This window comes from Typopeltis vanoorti, chromosome 8 (genome assembly GCF_054136105.1).
Source record: "Typopeltis vanoorti isolate ZY-2024b chromosome 8, IOZ_Tvanoo_1.0, whole genome shotgun sequence".
In the NCBI taxonomy this organism is placed as follows: domain Eukaryota; kingdom Metazoa; phylum Arthropoda; class Arachnida; order Uropygi; family Thelyphonidae; genus Typopeltis; species Typopeltis vanoorti.
In genome coordinates, this window is record NC_143556.1 from 115,928,841 (window position 1) to 115,951,578 (window position 22,738).

A 22,738-nucleotide genomic window follows, 5' to 3' on the forward strand; every position below is an offset into this window, starting at 1 on the left:
GAATTAGAGATGATAAAGGTGACATGAAAACGGGAGAAAAAGATATCCTTGAAGTATGGAGTAATTACTTTGATAAACTGCTAAATGAAACAAGCAGTGATGACAGCACAGTGGTAAAAAACACTGACCAGGCATGCAGTCAGGAATACATATCCATACTTGAAGTAGAAAAAGCTATCCAAGGCTTGAAATGTGGAAAGGCAGCAGGAGTAGATGATATTCGACCAGAAATGCTGAAGTATGGTGGTATAAGAGTCTTACAGTGGCTGCACTGCATAGTTCAGAAAGCCTGGGCAGAGGGACAAATTCCCGATGATTGGAGTAGAGCTCTCATAGTACCCATATATAAAAAGGGAAATAAAACTGCATGTGAGAATTACAGAGGTATTTCCCTGCTGAGTGTTCCTGGCAAGATCTATGCAAGTATACTTGAGAAACGGTTGAGAAAAATTGTGGAAGAAAAACTTGGTGAAGAACAAGCTGGATTCAGGCCAAATAGAGGCTGTCAGGATCAGATCTTCACTTTACGACAAATAGTCGAGAAAGCATGGGAATATAACAAAGATCTGTATTTAAGTTTTGTTGATCTGGAAAAGGCATATGACAAGGTCCCAAGAGAGAAGCTATTCAATTCGCTGCAGTTATATGGTGTCAATGGGACATTATATCAAGCAATACTTAGTCTTTATTTGAGTTGTAAGTCAGCAGTTAGAATTGAAGGAAGTACAGGAAGATGGTTTAATGTTAAATCTGGTGTGAGACAAGGATGTACATTATCCCCTCTGTTATTCATTATCTATATGGATCACATTGTGAAAGAAAGTGGTATTAAACATGATATCAAAATTGGAGATGTTAATGTCTGCTCTTTGCTTTATGCAGACGATGGTATACTTCTAAATAAATCCGCTACAAGTCTGCAAGATTCTCTGACTAAATTGAATAGCTCTTGTAATAGATATGGTATGAAGGTCAGCAATAAAAAGACAAAGACAATGAAAATAGGCAGAATCATTGAAAATATCAACTGTGTTGTGAATGGAGAACCTGTGGAACAAGTAAAACATTTCAGCTATTTAGGCACGATTTTTACTGAAGATGGTAAATTAAATATAGAAATAGACAACAGAATCAGCAAAGCTGGTATGGTGAGAAGTCAATTGAATAAATTCATATGGAATAAGAGAGAAATTAGTCAGAACACTAAATTAGCTGTATACAAGACAGTGTTCAAACCAGTTTTAACTTATGGATCTGAGAGCTGGGTCAGAAGTAAAACACTTGACCAAAGACTAGAGACTTCAGATATGAGAGTCCTGAGAAAGATTATAGGTGTGAACAGATGGCATCAATGGCAGTATCATATTAAAAACGAGGATATTAGGAAAGAACTTGACATTGTCAGCATCCAGGAATGCATTAGCAGAGCTAATCTCAGGTGGTATGGTCACTTAAACAGAATGGGCGAGGAAAGATTAGCAAAACAAGTGTTCTCTGCCAGGTTGGCAGGAAAACGACCGAGAGGAAGACCAAGATATAGGTGGATTGATATGGTACAAAGTGCTTTAGACGATAGAAATATAAGATCTGATAATATTGGAGTGTTGACAAGTAACAGACTGATTTGGAGGAAAATTGTAGATAGGAAATTAATAATGATGTAATTTTTTTCATGTAGTACTATCATATCCTCTACACCCCTTGAGGGTACATGCAGGAATTTGATGATGATGATATATCAGATCAGTCTTCATCTGATATACTTCAAGGCTGTCAGAAATTTAGTCATTAAAGAATATCAGATGATCACTTATCTATATTGTTTATTGTGAATTAGTGTATTATCTTTGGAACTAGAGCTTAAATAAAAAAAAATGTTACAGATGTAGAATCTGAAACATCCTACTCGTGTAATTTTTTGTAACAGTAATAGTAATGTGGTCTTTCCTCACCTAATGAAATATCACCATGTTGATTTTAGAGACTAAGTGGCTTACTTCCATGTTTGGTTTTCAGAGGAAGGGCTCTGGTTTGTCTGGTTCATGAATGATGATACCCTTCATGGACATGCCAAATACACTGTAGGAATCTATTTAAGGATAGAGCAATAAAATGGTTTTGCAGTCTGGCTGCTATAGTTCCTGGGAACTGAACTAGAAACAAATCTAGAGATTTTCTGATCTGCTAGTAATATACCTTGCTGCCACTAACTCTGTCAGTTCTTGCTTGGAGGTAATCCAGTTATGATGTTGGTGTGTAAGGGGATTATCTAGAACACATAGGGGTACTGGGTTCTCTCTGTGTAGGCAACATGTTTGCATGTGTTTCTCATTGCATGCCGAACTATTTAATTCTCTCCCTCTCCAATACAATTCCTTATTGAAATATCATTCATGTATGGATCACACATATCCAGACAAAGAAATTCAGCAACAAAAAACCCAATCAATAAAATTATTATGTTTTAGTTACTTACTAAAAAGGATTTTATATCAAGTCTATCAACTGCAGCCTCAGCAATAATATACAATGTGCACTACCACCTACAATCATCAAAATCAGACTTAATGTTTTTAACGGAACGTCAATTGCTATCCACCTGAACTGCCAACTACATCTTGCACAATTTCTTCTGCTACAAGGAATGCAAAACCTTGCATCCCCTTGTTTGCTTTGTCTAAAAATTTCTTGTAAACACATTGCATTCATTTGCATGCAGGGATTCCAAGGTATTCACCATTATGTTCACCATACACAGTCCATCATCCTAGCAGAATACCAGATAACCCTCATCATCTTGACTAAAAGGGTGAGCTATATAACTGAGAGGAGAACCTCTACATAGCCTTTAAAAGAATGTGGAGAACTGACCAGGACTTCTGACCTAATGTCCAATCCTCACCTTCTCATGGTGTACCCTGTTATGTATATACCTGGATACTGAACAGATGAGGATGGGCTGGCAATTTGGGATTTAGCCGACCAAACTGTATTCTTATTGGCTTAAACCACAATATAAAATGATGGTACAACATGATAGAATTTAATGCCGGCTGGGATGTCACCAGTTAAACAAGGCCCCCATTGTTTTTGCTAGGGAACCAGGGTGAACAGTGAAAAGTCAGCTACTGGAACAAATTCTAAAACCCACCCCAACTCAACATCACCAGAGTTCAAGATCGGTACTATCAACATAAGAAGCCTAAATGGCAAAAAAATGGAGCTAGCTGAGGAATTAGATAAGTACCAGATCGACATAATAGGGGTGACTGAAACAAAAAAGACAAAAACTGGTGAGATCTTTCTGAGCAATAAATACAAAATGATATATTCAGGCAATGACAATCAAGTAAAAGAAGGAGTAGACATAGTATTCAACACTAAATATGAGGCTAATCTTCTTGAATGGCAGGCAGTCTTAAGTAGAGTAGTGAATTTAGTAGAGAAGGCAAATATGAGAATGGGGAACTGGACAATGAGACATTTGTGCCTATGGTCCCACAGAATGTTCTACTAAGGTAGAAATGGAGGAATTTTTTGAGGCTTTAGAAAAAGCAACTGACATGATGAAAAAGGAAAATTTGGTCCTTGTTGGGGATCTAAATAGCAGGGTAGGAAATGATTGTCAGAGATACAAAAATATTTTGGGAAAATTTGGAGAAAAGAACAAAGATAATAATACCTGTTGGATTTCTCCTTAGGACATGGACTGGTTACTAACACAATGTTCCAACATAAAAATGTGTACAAATTCACATGGAGAGAAGAAGCAAGGAATAAGAAAAGTCTCACTGACAATGTTATTGTTGATAGTGATGTTTTCTCCCTAGTGCAGGACACCAGAGTGTACAGAGGATTTGAAATTGGAAGTGATCAATACCTTAGTCTTGAGCAGGATAAAATTGAATTTCATATTGAAAAGAATAACATATAAGAAAGTTTTAAAGCGAATAAAATTGAGCAGCTCTCAGATATGAACTGTAGGCTAAAATACACAAATATTATTCAAGAAAAAATGAAAGAGTTTGAGAACAGGAACCAAACCTTGGAGATTCAGTGGCAAGCCTTGAAGAAAACACTGATTGATTCAGCCAGAGAGGCATGTGGTGAGGTTGTCTGCAAGGATAGAAAAATCAAAACTATATGGTGAACACAGGAAGTTAAAGAGGCAATGAAGGAAAAGAAGAAAGCATATCAAAATTTCCAGGCAAATAAGTCAGCTTGTGCTCTTAGAGAATACAGAGACAAATGTAAGAAAGCTAAACACTGTATAAAACTAGCTGAACAAAAGTCATGGGAGGACTTTGGTAAGAAGAGAAAATAATTATCAAGAAGGGGGCAAGATTCGTTGAAGAAGCTCAGAAATGGAGGATAGAGTGCTGTAAAAGGAATTAGAGATGATAAAGGTGACATGAGAACAGGAGAAAAAGATATCTTTGAAGTATGGAGTAATTACTTTGAAAAATTGCTAAATGAAACAAGCAGTAATGACAGCACAGTGGTAAAAAACACTGACCAGGCATGCAGTCAGGAATACATATCCATACTTGAAGTAGAAAAAGCCATCAAAAACCTGAAATGTGGAAAGGCAGTGGGCAGTAGATGATATTCAACCAGAAATGCTCAAGTATGGAGATATAAAAGTCTTACAGTGGCTGCACTGCATAGTTCAGAAGACCTGGACAGAGGGATGATTTCAGATGATTGGAGTAGAACTCTCATAGTACCCTATATAAAAAGGGAAATAAAACTGAATGTGAGAATTACAGAGGTATTTCATTACTGAGTGTTCCTGGTAAGATATATGCGAGTATACTTGAGAAACGATTGAGAAGGATTGTTGAAGAGAGGCTTGATGAAGAACAAGCTGGATTCAGGCCAAATAGAGGCTGTCAGGATCAGATTTTCACTTTACGACAGATAGTTGAGAAATCATGGGAATATAACAAAGATCTGTATTTAAGTTTTGGAAAAGGCATATGACAAGTTGCCAAGAGAGAAGTTATTCAAAATGCTACAGTTATATGGTGTCAATGGGGCATTATATCAAGCAATACTTAGTCTTTATTTGAGTTGTAAGTCAGCAGTTAGAATTGAAGGAAGTACAGGAAGATGGTTTCATGTTAATCTGGTGTCAGACAAGGATGACACCAGGATACATTATCTGCTCTGTTATTCATTATCTTATATGGATCACATTATGAAGGAAAGTGGTATTAAACCTGATATCAAAATTGGAGATGTTAATCTCAGCTCTTTTCTTTATACAGATGATGTTATACTTCTAAATAAATCCACTACAAGTCTGCAAGATTCCCTGACTAAATTGAATAACTGTTGTAATGGATTTGGTATGAAGGTCAGCAATAACAAGACGACGACAATGAAAATAGGCAGAAATATTGAAAATATCAACTGCATTGTGAATGGAAAACCTATAGAACAAGTAAAATATTTCAGCTACTTAGGTACGATTTTTAGTGAAGAATGAAAATTAAATATGGAAATAGACAACAGAATCAGCAAAGCTGGTATGGTAGGAAGTCAACTGAATAAATTTGTATAGAATAAGAGAGAAATTAGCCAAAACACTAAATTAGTTGTATACAAGACAGTGTTCAAACCAATTTAAACTTATGGATCTGAGAGCTGGGTAAGAAGTAAAACACTTGACCAAAGACTAGAGACCGCAGATATGAGAGTCCTGAGAGATTAGGGGAATGAACGGATGGCATCAATGGCAGTATCATATTAAAAACAAGGATATTTGGAAAGAACCTGACGTGAATCTCAGGTGGCATGGTCACTTAAACAGAATGGGAGAGGAGAGATTAGCAAAACAAGTCTTCTCTGCCAGATGGGTAGAAAAAAGACCCGGAGGAAGACCAAGATATAGGTGGATTGATACAGTAAAAAGTGCCTTAGAAGACAGAAATATAAGATCTGATAATATTGGCGTCTTGACAGGTAACAGACTGATTTGAAGAAAAATTGTAGATAGGAAGTTAGTAATGATGTAAATTTTTTATGTAGTACTATCATATCCTGTACATCCCTTAATGGTATATATATCAGGAATTTGATTATGATGATGATTATATATGTTTTATTTGGTCAGTCATTTTTTATTCATGTTGTTTACTATGTGTCATGGTGGAGGTTCTTCTCATCTGATTTTTCCATCAGCATGAGTTCCCAAAGGCTCTTTGCTTTCACCTACATTCTTTCTTCTCTCTAAATCAAAGATCTGCTCTCATTGCTGCCCATTCTTATTCTTAGCGTTGCAATGAGAGTACATCCTATTCCTCTTCTTCATTTACAAAAACTTGTAATACTTGGATTACTTAAGTTTAAGATCTTCTGTGACCAGTGCTTTAAAATCATCTTCTTGCCATTCTCAAGTGGGTGTGAAGATAATTTAGTGAATTTTAATGCATCAAAATGCAATCCTGTTTTATTTCCCAAAGAAAAAACATAATCTTTAAAGGTACCTGTGGCATGACTATAAATAATAAATTACACGATAACCACAATAATTAACTTTAATGAAATGAAAGTACAGATATTTTGTACCGAAAATAACAGTACATCATCAGTGCATAGAAACATCCAAATCAAAGAAACGGGAATACAAGGTACATACAGCAGCTGGTGGTTTACCAATTAAAAACTGTTGCCACGTGCTAGAAATTAATATTAATAAATAATATTATTAAAAACTATTTTTGATGGTTACATAAAATATGAATCTCCGAAACTTTTGGGAGAGAGAGACAATTGTTCTGATTCAGATTTGGCCAATGTAAAAGGGCTTCATAACTTTCTTTGAAAAGCCCTTCATATTTAAACCTGCTTATATGGAGAAGACATGCTTCATCCCACTGGATACTCTGTTTAGTGTCAATACTATGTTGTGCCAGACCAGGCTTTTGAGGCTTCGTGTATTCGATATAATATTGATGTTCATTAATTCTTTTTTCTGCAGAATGGCCTGTCTGCCCAAAGTATGTTAGATTACATTCACAAGGTATCTAGTTAATGCCTGCTAATGATAGAGGTGGCAATTTGTTGATAGGAAAATATGTGGGAATGAGATGATACCTCTTCAAAGTTCTGCCAGAGATGCCAGAAATAAAAGGGATTGGAAGCCTGCGGTCTGTTGAAGTGTTGGAGCATAGCAGTCAGTTATCTGATGGATTTAATTATGGAAAAAGAAATGGCTGGTTTACCATTCTAGGACATCCTTCTTATGTGCACAGCCTCCGGTAATTTATCAACAAGTGTTTATCAAAAACCTACCTTGACTGGCATATGCATTCATCAGACGTCTGCTCATCACACCTCTCAAAAAATTGGTGTTATCATGTCTTGATAACACCATAACAATCAAGACTTGATAACAATCAAGACTTGTTATCAAGTCTTGATTGTTATGGTGATAAAGACTTAATATAATAAATCTTTAATTAATAGAGCACATAATGTGTTCTCCTCTCCCTCAAGCTTACAACAAGAACTTCTCATTAACGTTTTGATAATTTGATAACGTTTTGAATTTAATGGTTACAACCCTAATGAAATCCAGCAGATAATTGACTCCTATGTTCCAACACCTCAGGATTCTTCAACAGACTGCAGGGTTCCAATCCCTTATATTTCTGGCATCTCTGAACTGATTGACAGAATTTTGAAGAAGTATCATCTCATTTCCACATATTTTCCTATCAACAAAATTTCTCATCTGTTGCCATCTACAAAAGACAAACTATCACCTCTATCATTAGTATTTTTTCCACAGGCCATTCTGTGGAAAAAAAGAATTAATGAACATCAATATTATATCGAATACATGAAACCTCAAAAGTCTGGTCTGGCACAACATAGTATTGAAACTAAACACAGTATCCAGTGTTTAGTGTCGGAAGATGAAGCTCATCTTCTCCATAGAATCAGGTTTAAATATGAGCTCCTTTTCAAAGAAAGTTGCGAAGCCCTTTTACATTAGCTAATTCTGAATTGGAATGATTGTCTCTCACTCCCAAAAGTTTGGAGATTCTTATTTTATGTAACCATCATCTGCTGTATGTAACTTGTATTCCTGTTTCTTTGTTAATAATATAATAAATTTAGTTTAATCCTTTATCCCAGTGAGAGCAAACAAAGTTTGCACCTGAAAATATCTTCAGGACTGAATATAGTGTTGTACTTTGCTACGAGTACTTTGCTCCACCTTTGCTACGAGTTGCCTGGTGTACTACTTACCCAGGTAAGATAGTACAACACTATATTCAGTCCTGAAGATGTTTTCAGGTGCAAACTTTGTTTGCTCTCACTGGGATAAAGGATTAAACTAAATTTATTGTAGTCTAACCTAGTGAAAAATAAACTTTCAACATCCTGTTTCTTTGATTTGCATATTTCTACACACTGATGACGTATTGTTATTTTCAGTATGAAATATCTGTACTTTCATTTCATTAACGTTAATTACTGTGGTTATTATGTAATTTATTGTTTAAAAAAAACATGTTTCACTCTTTCTCACTTTTGATAATATTTTGCTTAACCATGATCAGCTCTCTCTCTCTCTCTCTCTCTCTCTCTCTCTCTCTCTCTTTCTTTTTGGATTGGATTCACATTTCGCATCTAGCCTATTGTGACATAAACACATCATACCCATAGCCACCTCAGTCTTAAAAAAAAAAAAAAAAAAAAAAAAACATATCCCCTCCTCCCCACCCAAACATCTCTTCTGTTCAACACTTAATACTCTATAAATCTCAAATCTGCCCAGTCTTAGAACATTATTCTTGCATCTGGGATTTTGAACTAAAAACCACGCTCAAAATGTTTGATTGTATCCAGAAAAGGGCTGTTTGTTTAATAGATGACCCTTTTCCATTTTTCTCACTTCTCCCCAAATCACTTTCTCAAATATACTCTAATTTTTCATTATGCTTTTTCAGTAGACATTTCCAGTCATATTTGCTCTACTGAACTTATCACCAATATTCTCCACTTTTCTCTATTCAGTACAAACAGAGGGCAGCTGCTGGCCAATTATATGGTTCGCCTCCCAATTCTCTGAACAAGCTTCTCATCCTCTTCCTTCATTCCATATACCTCTGTCCTTTGGACATTTTTCCTGTACCATTTTCCCCAACAAAATACAACCTCAACTCTTCAAGAAACGCATTAACAAATTCCTTTCTTTTCTCTGTTCATTTGCCCAAACATGACAGAGTCAAGTTGTAGATTTTGAGACCTATCATGTGTGGGGTTGATGTATATATAAAAAAAAAAATTATTGTCCTAATTGTATAAGTGCTTCTATGTGGCAGAGTTACAAAGACATCGGTCCTGCATTTGGAAAGATGTGCACTAAATTCTAAGATATAGGGAACTTTTATAAGAACTTTACAGCTGAAGGTAAGTTATTTAGTCTGGTGGAGAAGGAAAGGTTTTTACATTTAGGAATAGGACAAACAAGAATATAATCATCAACTTCCTGATATGTACCCTCGTGAATACTATGACAGCAGAGGGCACATGAGGATTAAGGGTCTGTCTTGGATTTGGTCATCTCATCAGAGGATGTAATTATAAATGAGGTGTCAAATCATCCACCAATTGGTGAAAGTGACCATGAAGTGATTACCTGGGTGGTTGCCAGCAGTGCAAGGACCCCGGCAAAAAAAGGGTATATGTGGAACTACAAGGGGGGGTGGGAGGTGATTATGAAGAGCTCAGAAGACAGCTTGCGGGTGTAGCATGGAATGAGGAGTTAGCTAAAGAGATCAATGCAGCTTGGGGGATTTTCAAAAACTATTTAGTAGATCCAATGTCTAAATGTATTCCAAGGGTAAGAAGGTTAAATAAGGTAGGTGTGAGATGGATGAATAAAGAGATTAAGCATGCGATACAGAGAAAAAGGGCATTGTGTAAGCAGCATAAGAGAAGTGGAAGTAACCAATTTCATGAGGTCTACAAAGACCAGGCAAGGAGGGTGACTTGGTTGGTGAGAGTAGCTAAAGAGAGGTATGAGCAGCAGTTAGCTAATGAAGCCAAAAAGAATCCTAGGGAGTTCTTTCAATATGTAGCCAGCAAAAGAAAGAATGATTATGGAAGGATGACATTGATTGGAGGAAATGGTATAAAGACAGCTGTTGCAGAATGTGTGGTGGAGATACTTAATGAGCAATTCATAAAGGTCTTTCAATCTTGTGAACTGACTTCATAGAGAGAGAGAGATTGAGAAAAGCAGATGATGTAAAGGAGAGACTGACTGTAAGTGAGCAAAAGGTGTATGGAGAGTTGAGTAAACTAGATGTTAATAAGGCTGTGGGACTAGATAATATATCACCGCGTATTCTGAAGGAATGTGCCAGAGAGTTGACACCTGCCTTGACATATTTTTTTCGTACGAGTCTTGCACTTGGTCAAGTTCCTAAAGAGTGGAAGGAGGGCAAGATTGTGCCACTTCATAAAGGAGGTGATCGAACTCTAGCATCAAACTATAGGCCTATCTCTGTGTCAGGTGTTGTGGTTAAGTTGTTGGAGAAGCTTGTGAGAACTAGGATCCAGAGTTGGGTTGACAACAATGGTATAATTTTTGATGGACAGCATGGATTTGCTAAAGGGAGGTCATGTTTTAGTAATCTACTTACTTATTACAATAAAGTGACTGCTTCCTTGGACACAGGAGAAGGATACACAGTAATATACTTGGATTTCACAAAGGCTTTTGATAGAGTACCTCATGATAAGTTGACAGTCAAACTAGAGCAGATGGGGTTGGATTGGAGACTGGCTATCTGATAAGTATCAACAAGTTGTGTATGGGGGTGCGATATCCTCGAAAAGGAAAGTCACTAGTGGAGTGCCTCACGGGTCTGTTTTAGGGCCATTACTATTTGACTTGTATATTAATGATATTGGCGAAGATTTGGATGGAGATAACATTCAGTTGTTCGCAGATGATGCAAAGTTGGGACGAACCATAAAGAGTAGTGAAGATGTTGTGGCCTTGCAAGACTTGAATAAATTGAGTGATTGGGCAAGCAAATGGAAATGTGAGTTCAATGTTGCAAAATGTAAGGTTTTAAAATTTGGAAAACAAAGATGGGATGCAGAAGGTATGCTTGGTGAGAATATATTGTTGGAGGTAGAGGAAATAAGAGAACTGGGGGTGATAGTGGATAAGGATCTAAAATTTAGGGGACACATCGCCAAAATTGTGAAGACAACACAAAGACTTCTGGGAATGATGCAGAGGACACTGACGTGTAGAAGTAGGGAAATTCTTGTTCCATTGTATAAGGCTTTTGATTAGGCCACACATGGACTATTGTGCCCAGATTTGGTCACCGGGTTTTCAGAAGGATGAAGAGATGTTGGAAAGGGTCCAAAGGAGGCAACTGACTAAGGTAGTTTCTGACCTCTGGAATGTTGAGTATCAGGAAAGACTGAGAAGATGTAATTTGCAGAGTCTGGCGGAGAGAAGGAAAAGGGGAGATATGATAGAGACCTACAAGTTGGTAAGGGGTTGTTATAAGATCAATGGTGGAGAAGTTCTACAGAGAATAATGGGAGATCAGGGGAGAACCAGAGGTCATCCCTGGAAACTGTATAAAGAGGGTGTGAGTAGGGGGAGTGAGCGGCAGGTTTTTTTCATGCAGAGTTGTGAATGATTGGACTGCCTTGCATGAGAGTGTGGTGACTGCAAGGAGTTTGAGTGTGTTTAAGACATGGTATGATGAGATGTGTGTGTCATAAAAGGACCTCCCAGATGAGTCTTGGGAAATAATAATAATAATAATCTTTATTAAATTTAAAAATAAAATTAAAATTAAATTATAATTAAAAAGTTTTGTGGATGGAGGAATTGGAAGGCCTATATCATTAGTGCTTGGAAAATTGTGAAGGAATATTTGTTAGCAGCAATGGTAAGCTGTATTCCACAAGTGAAGAAGAGGACACAATTTTGAGTAAAGTGGATGACAAACAATATTAAACAGGAGCTGCATACAAAAAAGAGGCTATAGAAGAGATATAAGATGATAGGTGAAGAGAAGATGCATGAAGAATATAAGACTCAGGCCAGGAGAGTGACTAGTATGGTAAGGAAGGTGAAACTGGAATATGAGAAAAGATTGGCCCTTAGATCCAAGGAAAATCCTAGGGAATTTTTTAGTTATGTGGCCAGTAGGAGGAGAAATGATTGTGAAAGAATGACATTGTGGGATAAAAATTGGAATAGAGTGACTGATGCAGAGGACAATGGGGAATTGTTCAATGAACACTTTATTGGAGTATTTCATCCTGGAGGAGGGAGTCAATTTGAATACTAGAGGGATGGGGCAGGTTCGAGTTTTAGAGGTGCAGGAGGAGAGTGTGTTCCAAATACTGAGTACTCTTGATGTCAGTAAAGCTGTGGGACTGGATGCTATTTCACCACAAGTTTTGAGAGAACTTTTCAGTTCCCTAGCACAGACAGTGAATTTGACTTGGTTTTTCAATGAAAGTCTGGCTGCGGGGAAGGTGCCCATGGAATGGAAGGAAGGTAAGATAGTGCCATTGCATAATAAGGGTGGTAACAGACTGGAAGTGTGTAATTATAGGCCAATTTGTGTATCATCAGTAGTTAGTATGATCTTGGAGAAAGTAGTGAGGGACCGTATACAGCATTCGATACATGAGGGTAATATTATCTGTGAGATTCAACATGGATTTGTGAAGGGACACTCTTGTTTTAGCAATATGCTAGCCTTTTATAATAAAGTTACAAGAGCATTAGTTGAGGGAAAGGCATATACTGCCATTTTCCTAGAAAATGCAAAGGCATTTGACAGGGTGCCACATGATAAGCTGATATTCAAGTTGCAGCACATGGGTCAACTGGATTCAGGATTGGCTGTCCAATGGGTATGAAAGAGTTGTGTATGGTGGAGCAATATCAAAGAGGCAGAATTTTACAAGTGGGGTTAAATAGGGCTCAGTACTGGGACCTATATTGTTTAACCTTTATATCAATGACATTGTCCGTGGATTTCAAGGGGACATTCAGTTGTTTGCGGATGATGCAAAGCTGGGAAGGGTTATTAGTAATAGTGCAGATGTGGTAGTCCTACAAGAGGATTTGAATAAGCTAGATAGATGGGAAAATGAATGGAGGTTTCGGTTTAATGCAGCAAAATATAAGGTCTTGAGGTTTGGGAAACATTGATGGGACACTGCATACTCTATGGGAGGAGTTAAATTGGAGCAAGTAGGGGAGACAAGCGATCTGGAGTTGATGATTGATAGAAACCTGAAATTTAGGGGACATATTGCAAAGGTAGTGAAGGTAACACAGAGAATTGCTGCAATAATGAGAAGAACACTGACCTGCAGAGATAAAATGGTTATCATTCCGTTGTATAAGACTGATCAGACCACACTTGGACTATTGTTCTCAGATTTGGTTCCCAGGATTTGAAGGGGATAAATTAACTGTGGAAAGGGTATAAAGGTACAAAGGTACAAAGGCAGATAACAAAGATGGTTTCAGGGCTGTACTATGAGGATTGGTTGAGGGAGTGTGGACTGCAGAGTTTGGTGGATAGAAGGAGGAGGGGTGATATGATTGAGACTTTTAAACTGTTGAGAGGTGGTTACAGGGTTGACACTGGGGAGTTCTTTTGCTTGGTTGAACAGCAGGAGGAGTCATGACAAGCAACCATTCCTGGAAGTTACGAAAGGAAACTGTGAGCAAGAGGGTGAGGAATGGTTTCTTTGCGTGGAGGGTGGTCGAACCGTGGAATGCATTGCCTGATGGAGTAGTGAGAGCGAGAACGGTCAATGCGTTTAAGGAGTGGTATGATAGATTGTGTGTTTCCTAGGAGGGAGCTCCCTCGATGACTCTTGATAGACTTGTGTTTCTTAGAAACGACCTCCACATGATGAGTCTTTTGACTCCATGGAGGCCTGAATAATAATAATAATAATAATAATCTCCTATCAATAATTTTCCTCCAATTAATCTATCACTTCTCATTACTCTAATATTGTCATTTTTAATATTTTAGTATTCTAGGGCTCTTCTGATTGAATTGATTAACCCAAGTAGATCTTGGGCTTCCTGGAATCTTCCTCCTGCTATCTTAGTAACAAACACCTGTTTTTATAATCTTTCCTCTTCCATTCTGTTTAACTGACCATACCACCTTAGATTAGTTCTGCTTACACATTCTTGAATGCTAACGATGTCATGTCAAGAATATAATGTATTGTTTATAATTTACATTCAGTGTGACAATCTGGATACCCAAATAGGTGTAGATGTTTATGGTAAATGAGGAAATACTTCATAGTCCCATGGAAGTTAAAGAGAGAAAAAAGAGGAGTTTACATTATGATAAAAAAAAGGCCTAATAAAGAACTCATGAACAACTATTATTTATTTATTTATTTTTGTAAAAGATTGTTGTCAAAAATAACATGTTCATTCTAGTAGAAAGATAATTTATATGTAAAATAATGATTTTACCCTCTACAAATAAACGGTATATCAAAAATAGTTTTATTTAGATGGCCTTGGATACAATTAGTTTTATAGTTATTAATTTAAATATTTACCACATATTTAGATTTGTTCAGTTTTATTAAACATATTTTTTTTTCATCTGATCATGTGTCAATCATTTCCTAGATTCTAAAAAGAATTAAATTTAAAGTCATTGCACCAATCTGATTTAAATTCTTGCAATTTTTCTTTAACACTCTGTATGAATGCATGGATGTGTTGACACACCAAATTGGTGCATCTGATAGAATTCATCATGTGCAAGCACACACACATCTTGGCCTCATGTTTTCCCCCATTTTATTAAAAACTTAATCCACATTAATCTGGCAATAGCCCTTAGAAGCTTATGTTCTAAACATAATTTAAAACATACAAGTTAATAGGAACATATAAGAACATAAGTCAATAGAAAATTGCATTTAAATTATGTTCTATTAGGAACATAATTTAGATACAGTTTCCTATCGAATGTTAAGTATGAGCAAATGCTCATACTTAACATTCCAGAAACCATCATAGTTAATCATCTCTGGACTCTTTCCAGTATCGCTCTATCCTTTTGAATCCCACTGACCAAATCTGTGCCCAGTGATCCATATGTGTCCTGATTAAGGTCTTATACAGTGGAATGATAATCTCCTTACTTCTACATGTTAGTATTCTCTGCATCATTGCCATAATCCATTGCACTATTCTCACCATTTTAACAATGCATTAGATCTCTTCCACCAACTGTCTGCTCTGCATCCAGTCTTCATTTCCAGAATTTTAATACTTTGCATTTTGCCACATTAAACTTCTAGCCCCACTCACTTGCTTATTCACTCAGTCTGTTCAAGTCCTCTTGCAGAGTCAAATCTACTCTATTCTTTATAGTTTTTCCCAACTTTACATCATCTGCAAACAACTGTATGTCCCCATTTAGTACTTTATCAGTATCATTAACATAGAGGTTAATGATATTAAATTAAACATATCGAAGCTGTTGTAAATTCCCTAGAACATCCCCTCTAAACATGCAGTGGTATAATATAACATCAAGTTTACTGTGTTTCTCATGAGATATTAGTCTGACACGGAGATTTTTCATGGGATGAAGGGGCTAGCACAAGAAGCCACAGAAGCTGTAGAGAAAGATATGAGCAAGGGAATGAGGAAAATGTTTTTGTGTGGAGAGTGATATATGAGTGGAATGCATTGACTGAGAGTACGGCAAGTGCAGGAAAAGTGAATCAGTTAAGGTATGGTTTGAAGATCTTGTTTGTTACAGTGGAAACCTTTTGCAATAAGTTTTTTTGGCTCCATGGAGGTCTGATAATAGTGACTAATATTGTTAACATCTTCTTTAAGAGAGTTAGTGTTAACAAACACTTGAACCACCATTATCTCAACAGTTTTAGAGATGACGTAAAACAAATGCATTATCTCTAAAACAGTATAAAAAGTCCATTGTTGCCTATATATCAAAGATACTTTCAAAAAATAAAGTGCAAAACTAATGCAATCTCAATGCCACATATGAATTTGACCCTCTTTTATGTGCTCTGCTAAAGATCAGTTTAATTCTCTCTCTTAAATCTCCTAGGTTTCTTGTTCTTGTAACTTATTCAGTTTAGATACAGAATGACTAGTCTGTTCAGACACCCTGTATTCAGACTAAAAGAATATCAGAAGTATATCAGATTCATTAAAGCAGCAAAATAAGAATTTCGATCATAAAATTGCTACTTACCACAAAATTTCATAAGTGGTCCAAGTACTTTACATGTATAACTACATTTTCTAACAAGAATTTTAATGCATTTACAGAAATGCTAAAGAACTATCCTACTTTCAACAAGAACACTTCACAGCTTGCTTCAAGTTTTGAAATAGCTTCACATCAATGACACTAGAAGACCAGCTCTGCTATATACTCAGATGAAACGTCTGTAACCTAGCACATTTCTTTTCACTTTTAGATGCTTGCGATACATTGTTAACCAGGTTTTCATCAGTCTGTATACAGTTCTGTGCTTAAACCAAAGCTTATATTGCATTATTACATATTCAAAGTGGACACTAGATCAAACATTATTTCAAAACCGAATGTTTATAGAAAATATGAAAATTTCGTAAATTGACCTGAGAGCTTACAAGAATACAATCCTTGGCATCCCAAGGATTGTATTCTCATACAATTTTAAGTACAAGAATTTTTCTTGTACAATTTTTAATACAATTTTAAGTAGTGCAAGCCAAGTTCCCTTAGCTTGCACTACTTAAAAGACATGACTGCTGCCCAAGCATTCATATATTCACCTTTTATTAGTGCATTTGATAAAGGTTTCACTTGCCTGACAGAGGTTTTGAACTGGTTGATTCTCTTCAGAGACCAGGCAGAAACCTTAAGAGAGTAAAAATTCTCATTCAGTACCTAAGGCAACTCGGGAATGCTGAGGATTGTATTCTTGTAAGCTCTCAGGTCAACTTACAAAACTTTCATAGTTTCTATAAGCATTCAGCTGTGAAATAATATTGAATCTAGTATCCACTTCCCCTATGTAATTTTACATTGCTGAAATGAAACCTTATGATTCTTCCTTTAATAATTACTTATATTGCATGCTTGATAAAATCCGAAAACCAGATCAGTCTGCAAGTCTCATTGTTGAAATGACTTTTCCAGTTGATTTTTATATTTAAATTTTAAAATTTGGAAACAGTATTCAGTACATTAATGTAATGTGTAATAATTAATGTGCACTATGACATTTAACTTAATTTTTCTGGTCACTGTTGCAAAACTTCTCCTTTCCTTTTTCTCTGCTTTCTGTTTAACGGTATATTTTCTGTACTTAATCCTTCCTTATCCATGATGGACAGAAAATGTGAATGAATGGAATATTTGTATTGTCATCACATATAAGCTATGATATTTAAATTATTATAATTTTCTCTACCAAAACAATTTGGCTTCTTATATTTTATTTCTTGATCTCACTTTATCTCATTTTATTTTTTATTTCTCACTCTGGGTCAGAATTAGTTTGTCATCATGTAATTTTCAGAATAAATAATTTCTCTTTTAATTTTAAAATGACCGTTTGATATTTGAAAGCTCTGTATTCATATGAAATATTGTATAAACGTATCATTGTCTTTTCTTTATTTCTACATAACAGATATTTTCTTTTTCAAAATGCTTTTTTTAATTATTTCTGAGCATATTTCTATTCTTCATTTTAGCTATGAATTGTAGTTTGAATGAATGTACGAATAATAGTTTGGGTGAAACTCCTGCAATGGGTTTTGAGTTTGTGAAAGTCTGGCCATAATAAGAGAGAGAGAGAGTTATCTATGTTATAATATAATTCTTCGTTATCTTCTTTAGATAACTGTATAAAGTAATACTTTATGTACTTTTTATGTTGAAAAATCATAAAGCTTCAAAATAATTTCTTACTTTGAACAAGTAATATATGCCTATTGTACTACATGCACGTGGTGCTTAATTCTATAATTACTTTGCATGATTTGGCTTTTTTTTTTTTTTACTTATTAATTTTTGGCTGTTTTTCTTCTCTTTGCCCATTTCCTCTCTAAAATTCTCTAAAGGTGCTTCTAAGTTTATTTGGCCTCCACCTAAAACAACTGAACCTGTAATTGAATCTAATGTCAATATTGCTGCTCCAACATACAGACCTCCTCCTGGCACTCAGCATGTTAATTACTCTCCTTTAGTTGCAAAATCAGCTCCTTCTCAGCCTATTCCATCTGCACCAACTCCCATGTTTGAACCTACACCACAGCAACCACCATCACAAGCACCTGCTCCTTTTCAGCTTCCTGAACTGCCTACTCCTCCTTTTCAGTCCCAGCCTGTTGAGCCAACTTTGCCTCCTGCTGAGCCAATTACTTCTGTTCCTGTTAAGCCACCTACACCTCTTACTCAGGTATCATCTTTTGTACCACCTGCTTTTAAACCTCCTACTTTTACACCTACACCTCCTTTTGCTCCCTCATCTGCACCCAGTTCACTTGTGGCAATCCCAGGGTTTTCTCCTGTTCGTGCTCCTATTGTTGATCCAACTCCTGAACCTAAACCTGGCTGGTCCGGTGGGTCTCCTCCCTCAGGTGTCCGTGCAGGTGCTGGTTCCCGTCCTGCTCCTCGTCGAGGTCGTGGTCAGCTGAAGCCTGAAGGTACTGCTGGTTCCCGAATTCCTATCTGTGCAGTCTGCGCATCACCAATCAGGTAAACAAATTGAAAGAAAATTATAACAGTAATAAATTTTCGCTTTGCAGGATCTGAAATGAAAACTATTTTACAGACAGATATTTTGAATATTGCTTAATGTTCAGTTAATGAGTTTCTTTATGTAAACATATATGCCTTTGAAAAGAAAAATGTGGACCGAATGCTGTTTTATTAGTAAGATTAGTGACTTGAGAAATTTTACAATGAGTGATTTCTCAAGTCACTCATTGTGAGAGGTCCATCTTAGACAACACAGTCTATCATACCATTCCTTAAACTCATTCACCATCTACACTTTCACCTCCCTCTCAGGCAATGAATTTCATGGTTCAACTGCCTTCCTTGCAAAAATGTGCAAGTTTTTGTCCTCTTATCAATTTCATTTGCAGCTTCCAAGGATGTCCGCGTGTCCTTTGTCCTTCTTATACAAAAGATCTTCCTCTCAACGGTTTAAAGGTCTCAATCATATCACTGCTTTATCTTCTCGTAGACAAGCTTATACATTGGTTATGCATTTCTAAATAACTTAGGGAATTGAAACAACGTAGATCCGAATATAAATTAAATTATATTTTAATAGATATTTCCGATATTTCGGCAATGTCACATTGCCATTTTCTAAAGGAACTTACAAAAAGGCTGTGTGAATTTTTCCATTAAAATATAAAAAATAACAAAAAAGAAATAATAAATAATAAAAGTTAAATACTTTTCTTTTAAAATAAAAAAAATCTTAATCTTAAAACCTTTTAAATTTGTTTTCATTATTTCACGGGCCCCCTCAACAAAATCTACGTCCCCCAAGGGGGCCGCGCCCCACAGTTTGGGAGTCACTTCTTGGCCTGTAGAAGTTACCAACAGATTAAAACCGTTTAACTCTATACCCCCCCGTATTTACGGACTCCCAAAAATACATAAAGAAAATGTGCCATTACGTCCCATAGTGGATGGCATTGATTTCCCCACATACAAATTAGCTAAACATTTGGCCAAAGAGCTCACACACTATACTGGCAACACACCATCACACATAAAAAACTCAGCCCACTTCAAAGCCAGCATAGAAAACCTTACACTCCAACATACTGACATAATGGTCAGCTTCGACGTCTCCTCCTTATTCACAAATGTCCCACTCAAGGAAACTTTAGAGCTAATCCAAGCTAAATTTTCCCCCGATATCTCAGCCCTATTTCAGTTCACAATGAACTCAGGCTATTTCGTTTGGCAAGGAAAATTCTACAAACAAATAGAGGGGACAGCCATGGGCTCACCACTCTCACCACCCTTGGCCAATTTCTTTATGGAGACCTTTGAGGAAAAAGCCTTAGCCTCTGCCCCACAAAAACCAACCATATGGCTTCGCTACGTTGATGATGTGTTCGCTATTTGGCCACATGGCTCTGAAACACTCCTCTCCTTCCTTACACACTTAAACAACCAACATGCCAGAATCAAGTTCACCCTGGAAAAAGAGGAAAACAACTGCCTCCCTTTCCTAGACACACTAGTCACCTGCCAGCCTGATGGAACTTTGGTTTTCTCAGTTCACAGAAAACCCACCCATACAGGCAGATACATCCACCAACAATCCCCCCCCCCACACACACAACAATATGGAGTGGTAAAAACACTATACAACAGGGCTAAACTAATCTGTTCTAACGACATAGCCCTTAACACTGAACTAAATCACATCCTCAACACTTTCTCAGCCAATGGCTACCCCCCCCCCCCCAAAATCCAAAAAATATTAAAACCTACAAACCACAACCCCCCTCCTCCTCCCCTCCACAAAAAAGATTAACATCCGAGGCACCTCAGAAAAAATTACCAAAATTCTAAAAAAACATGACCTCACCTCCTGTTACAGGCCTTACAGAAAATTGGCATCCCTTATCCGCTCTACCAAAGACCAACCACTTCTCCTAGACCTACCTGGTGTATACCAGGTCCCTTGCAGTTGTAAACTGTCGTACTTTGGCCAAACAGGCAGGACAGCGAATATCAGAATTTCTGAACACAAGGACTACATCCGGTTTTACAAGTATAGCCATTCTGGTCTTGCAGCCCATGCTCTGGATACTCGCCACAGAATACGGTGGAAGAAAGCAAAAATAATACACCGGAGCAAATATAAATTCGAAAGATTATTTATGGAATCAGCCTCTGCCCTAAGAAACTCTCCAAACCTCAACAAATTTGGTTGTATGCGACTGCCCCAAATTTGGGAGGCATACATCAGCAGACCTTCAGCCCAACGGCCAAGAACGCCTACTTAGCCCTCCAGAGGGCACCATCAGGACTTCTAGGAGAACGATAGCTTCAAATCTTCATTCTCAGTTACTGTATTGTTATTGCCTTGTGTGCACCTGCCTTTTTGTAAGTTCCTTTAGAAAATGGCAATGTGACATTGCCGAAATATCAGAAATATCTATTAAAATATAATTTAATTTATATTCGGATCTACGTTGTTTCAATTCCCTAAGTTATTTAGAAATGCTTTATCTTCTATCCACGAAATTCTGCATTTTGCATATGCTTAGTTTAGTCTTGCATAGTCCACTAGTATAGTCCCACCAATAGAGCATGCAACTTTCCATTGATAAATCCCTGCTGGTCTGGTTGGTTGAGTGGTTGGTACTCTCCAACCAACAGACTGCAGGTTCGAATCCCACCATGGGCATGACTGTTTATGATTATCTTTAGGTGGAAGATGAATATCACCTTGTATGAGATCGTCATCCCACTTATTATTGGAGGCCTGAAGTGGCTTGAAAAATTCCATGTTTGGTCTCTAGAGCAGGGTTTCTTTATTTGCTGTATATGAATATGTAAGTAAGAGTTTATAAGGCAGAACACCGGAATAAGATAGTAACAATTATTTTAATTCATAACATAATGTTTCATTCTAATTATATAGGATTTCTTCAGGTATAAGCACACAAACCAGTAGACAAACAGTAAAAACTAACAAAGCTGACAATCACTATGTATTTATAGAAGAAACTGATGTTTTAAAATATTTCTAATTGTCTGTTGCATTGTTCAGCATGCACATGTGTGTGTGTGTGCGTGTGTGTGTGTGTGTGTGTGTGCATTCGCATGCATGCATTTGGATTAATGGCTATGAATTATTCTGACAAGTTGATACTTGGGTTTATATTTAGATGTTTAGGATCTAATGCCATTTACAAGGATTCCCAAATTTTTTTCTCAGTTCCTATTACACTTGATGTCTCATTGCCAAAGTGTCTTGTGGGTCAGCTGAAGAGAGCACATGTGATGATAAAGCTGATTATAGTCATTTTGAAGGAAAATGTTTAATATTGAAGTTCTTTAGCTGTTTCATCCTTGTCAGTAATGAGTTGGTGAACTCTTACTCCTACTGTATGTAATGACGTGATGAAACTAATACAAAAAAAACCCCTCAAGGCTCTGTATTTCATGATAACATCAAAGGAATAAAAATAATTAATAAATAAAAGTTATTAAATGTTTAAACCCCTTTTGACTTATGGGCCACCTTGTATATATGAAATTGCTAAAAATAGAAATAAAAAATCCTTAGCCCACCCATGGTACAAAAATGTACTATAGATTTAATTAAAATTATAATAATGAAATTAACTCACATAAAATATTATTTATTAGTAGAATTTTAATTAATATGTCTACGTATGGCATTTCCTTACTGAAACATGTACTATAGATTTGTAGATCTGTTAGATAGATTTGTAGATTGATCCAGTGGTGTAGCTAGAGCTTTTGCTGCTCCTCTCCATACACACCAAAAATACTAGAAAAAGTCAAAATGATGTATAGGGAAATAAATTAAAACACTATGTTTATTTTTGAAGTAAAACTTTAATTTCAACATTCTAAAATGCTATTGTAGTAGGTAATTCTTAATCAATTTTATTTAGAAAAACTCC

At 36.5% G+C, this 22,738-nt stretch overlaps 1 protein-coding gene across 1 annotated transcript in view; it reads left to right on the plus strand.

Moving 5' to 3' along the window:
• LOC150104300 (uncharacterized) overlaps positions 1-22,738 on the plus strand; it is a 346,794-nt gene that overhangs the window by 268,473 nt on the left and 55,583 nt on the right. The window contains exon 11 of the mRNA XM_090396282.1: positions 18,164-18,800. Coding sequence (XP_090252408.1) covers positions 18,164-18,800 — 637 coding nt within the window. The remainder of the gene's footprint in view (positions 1-18,163; positions 18,801-22,738) is intronic.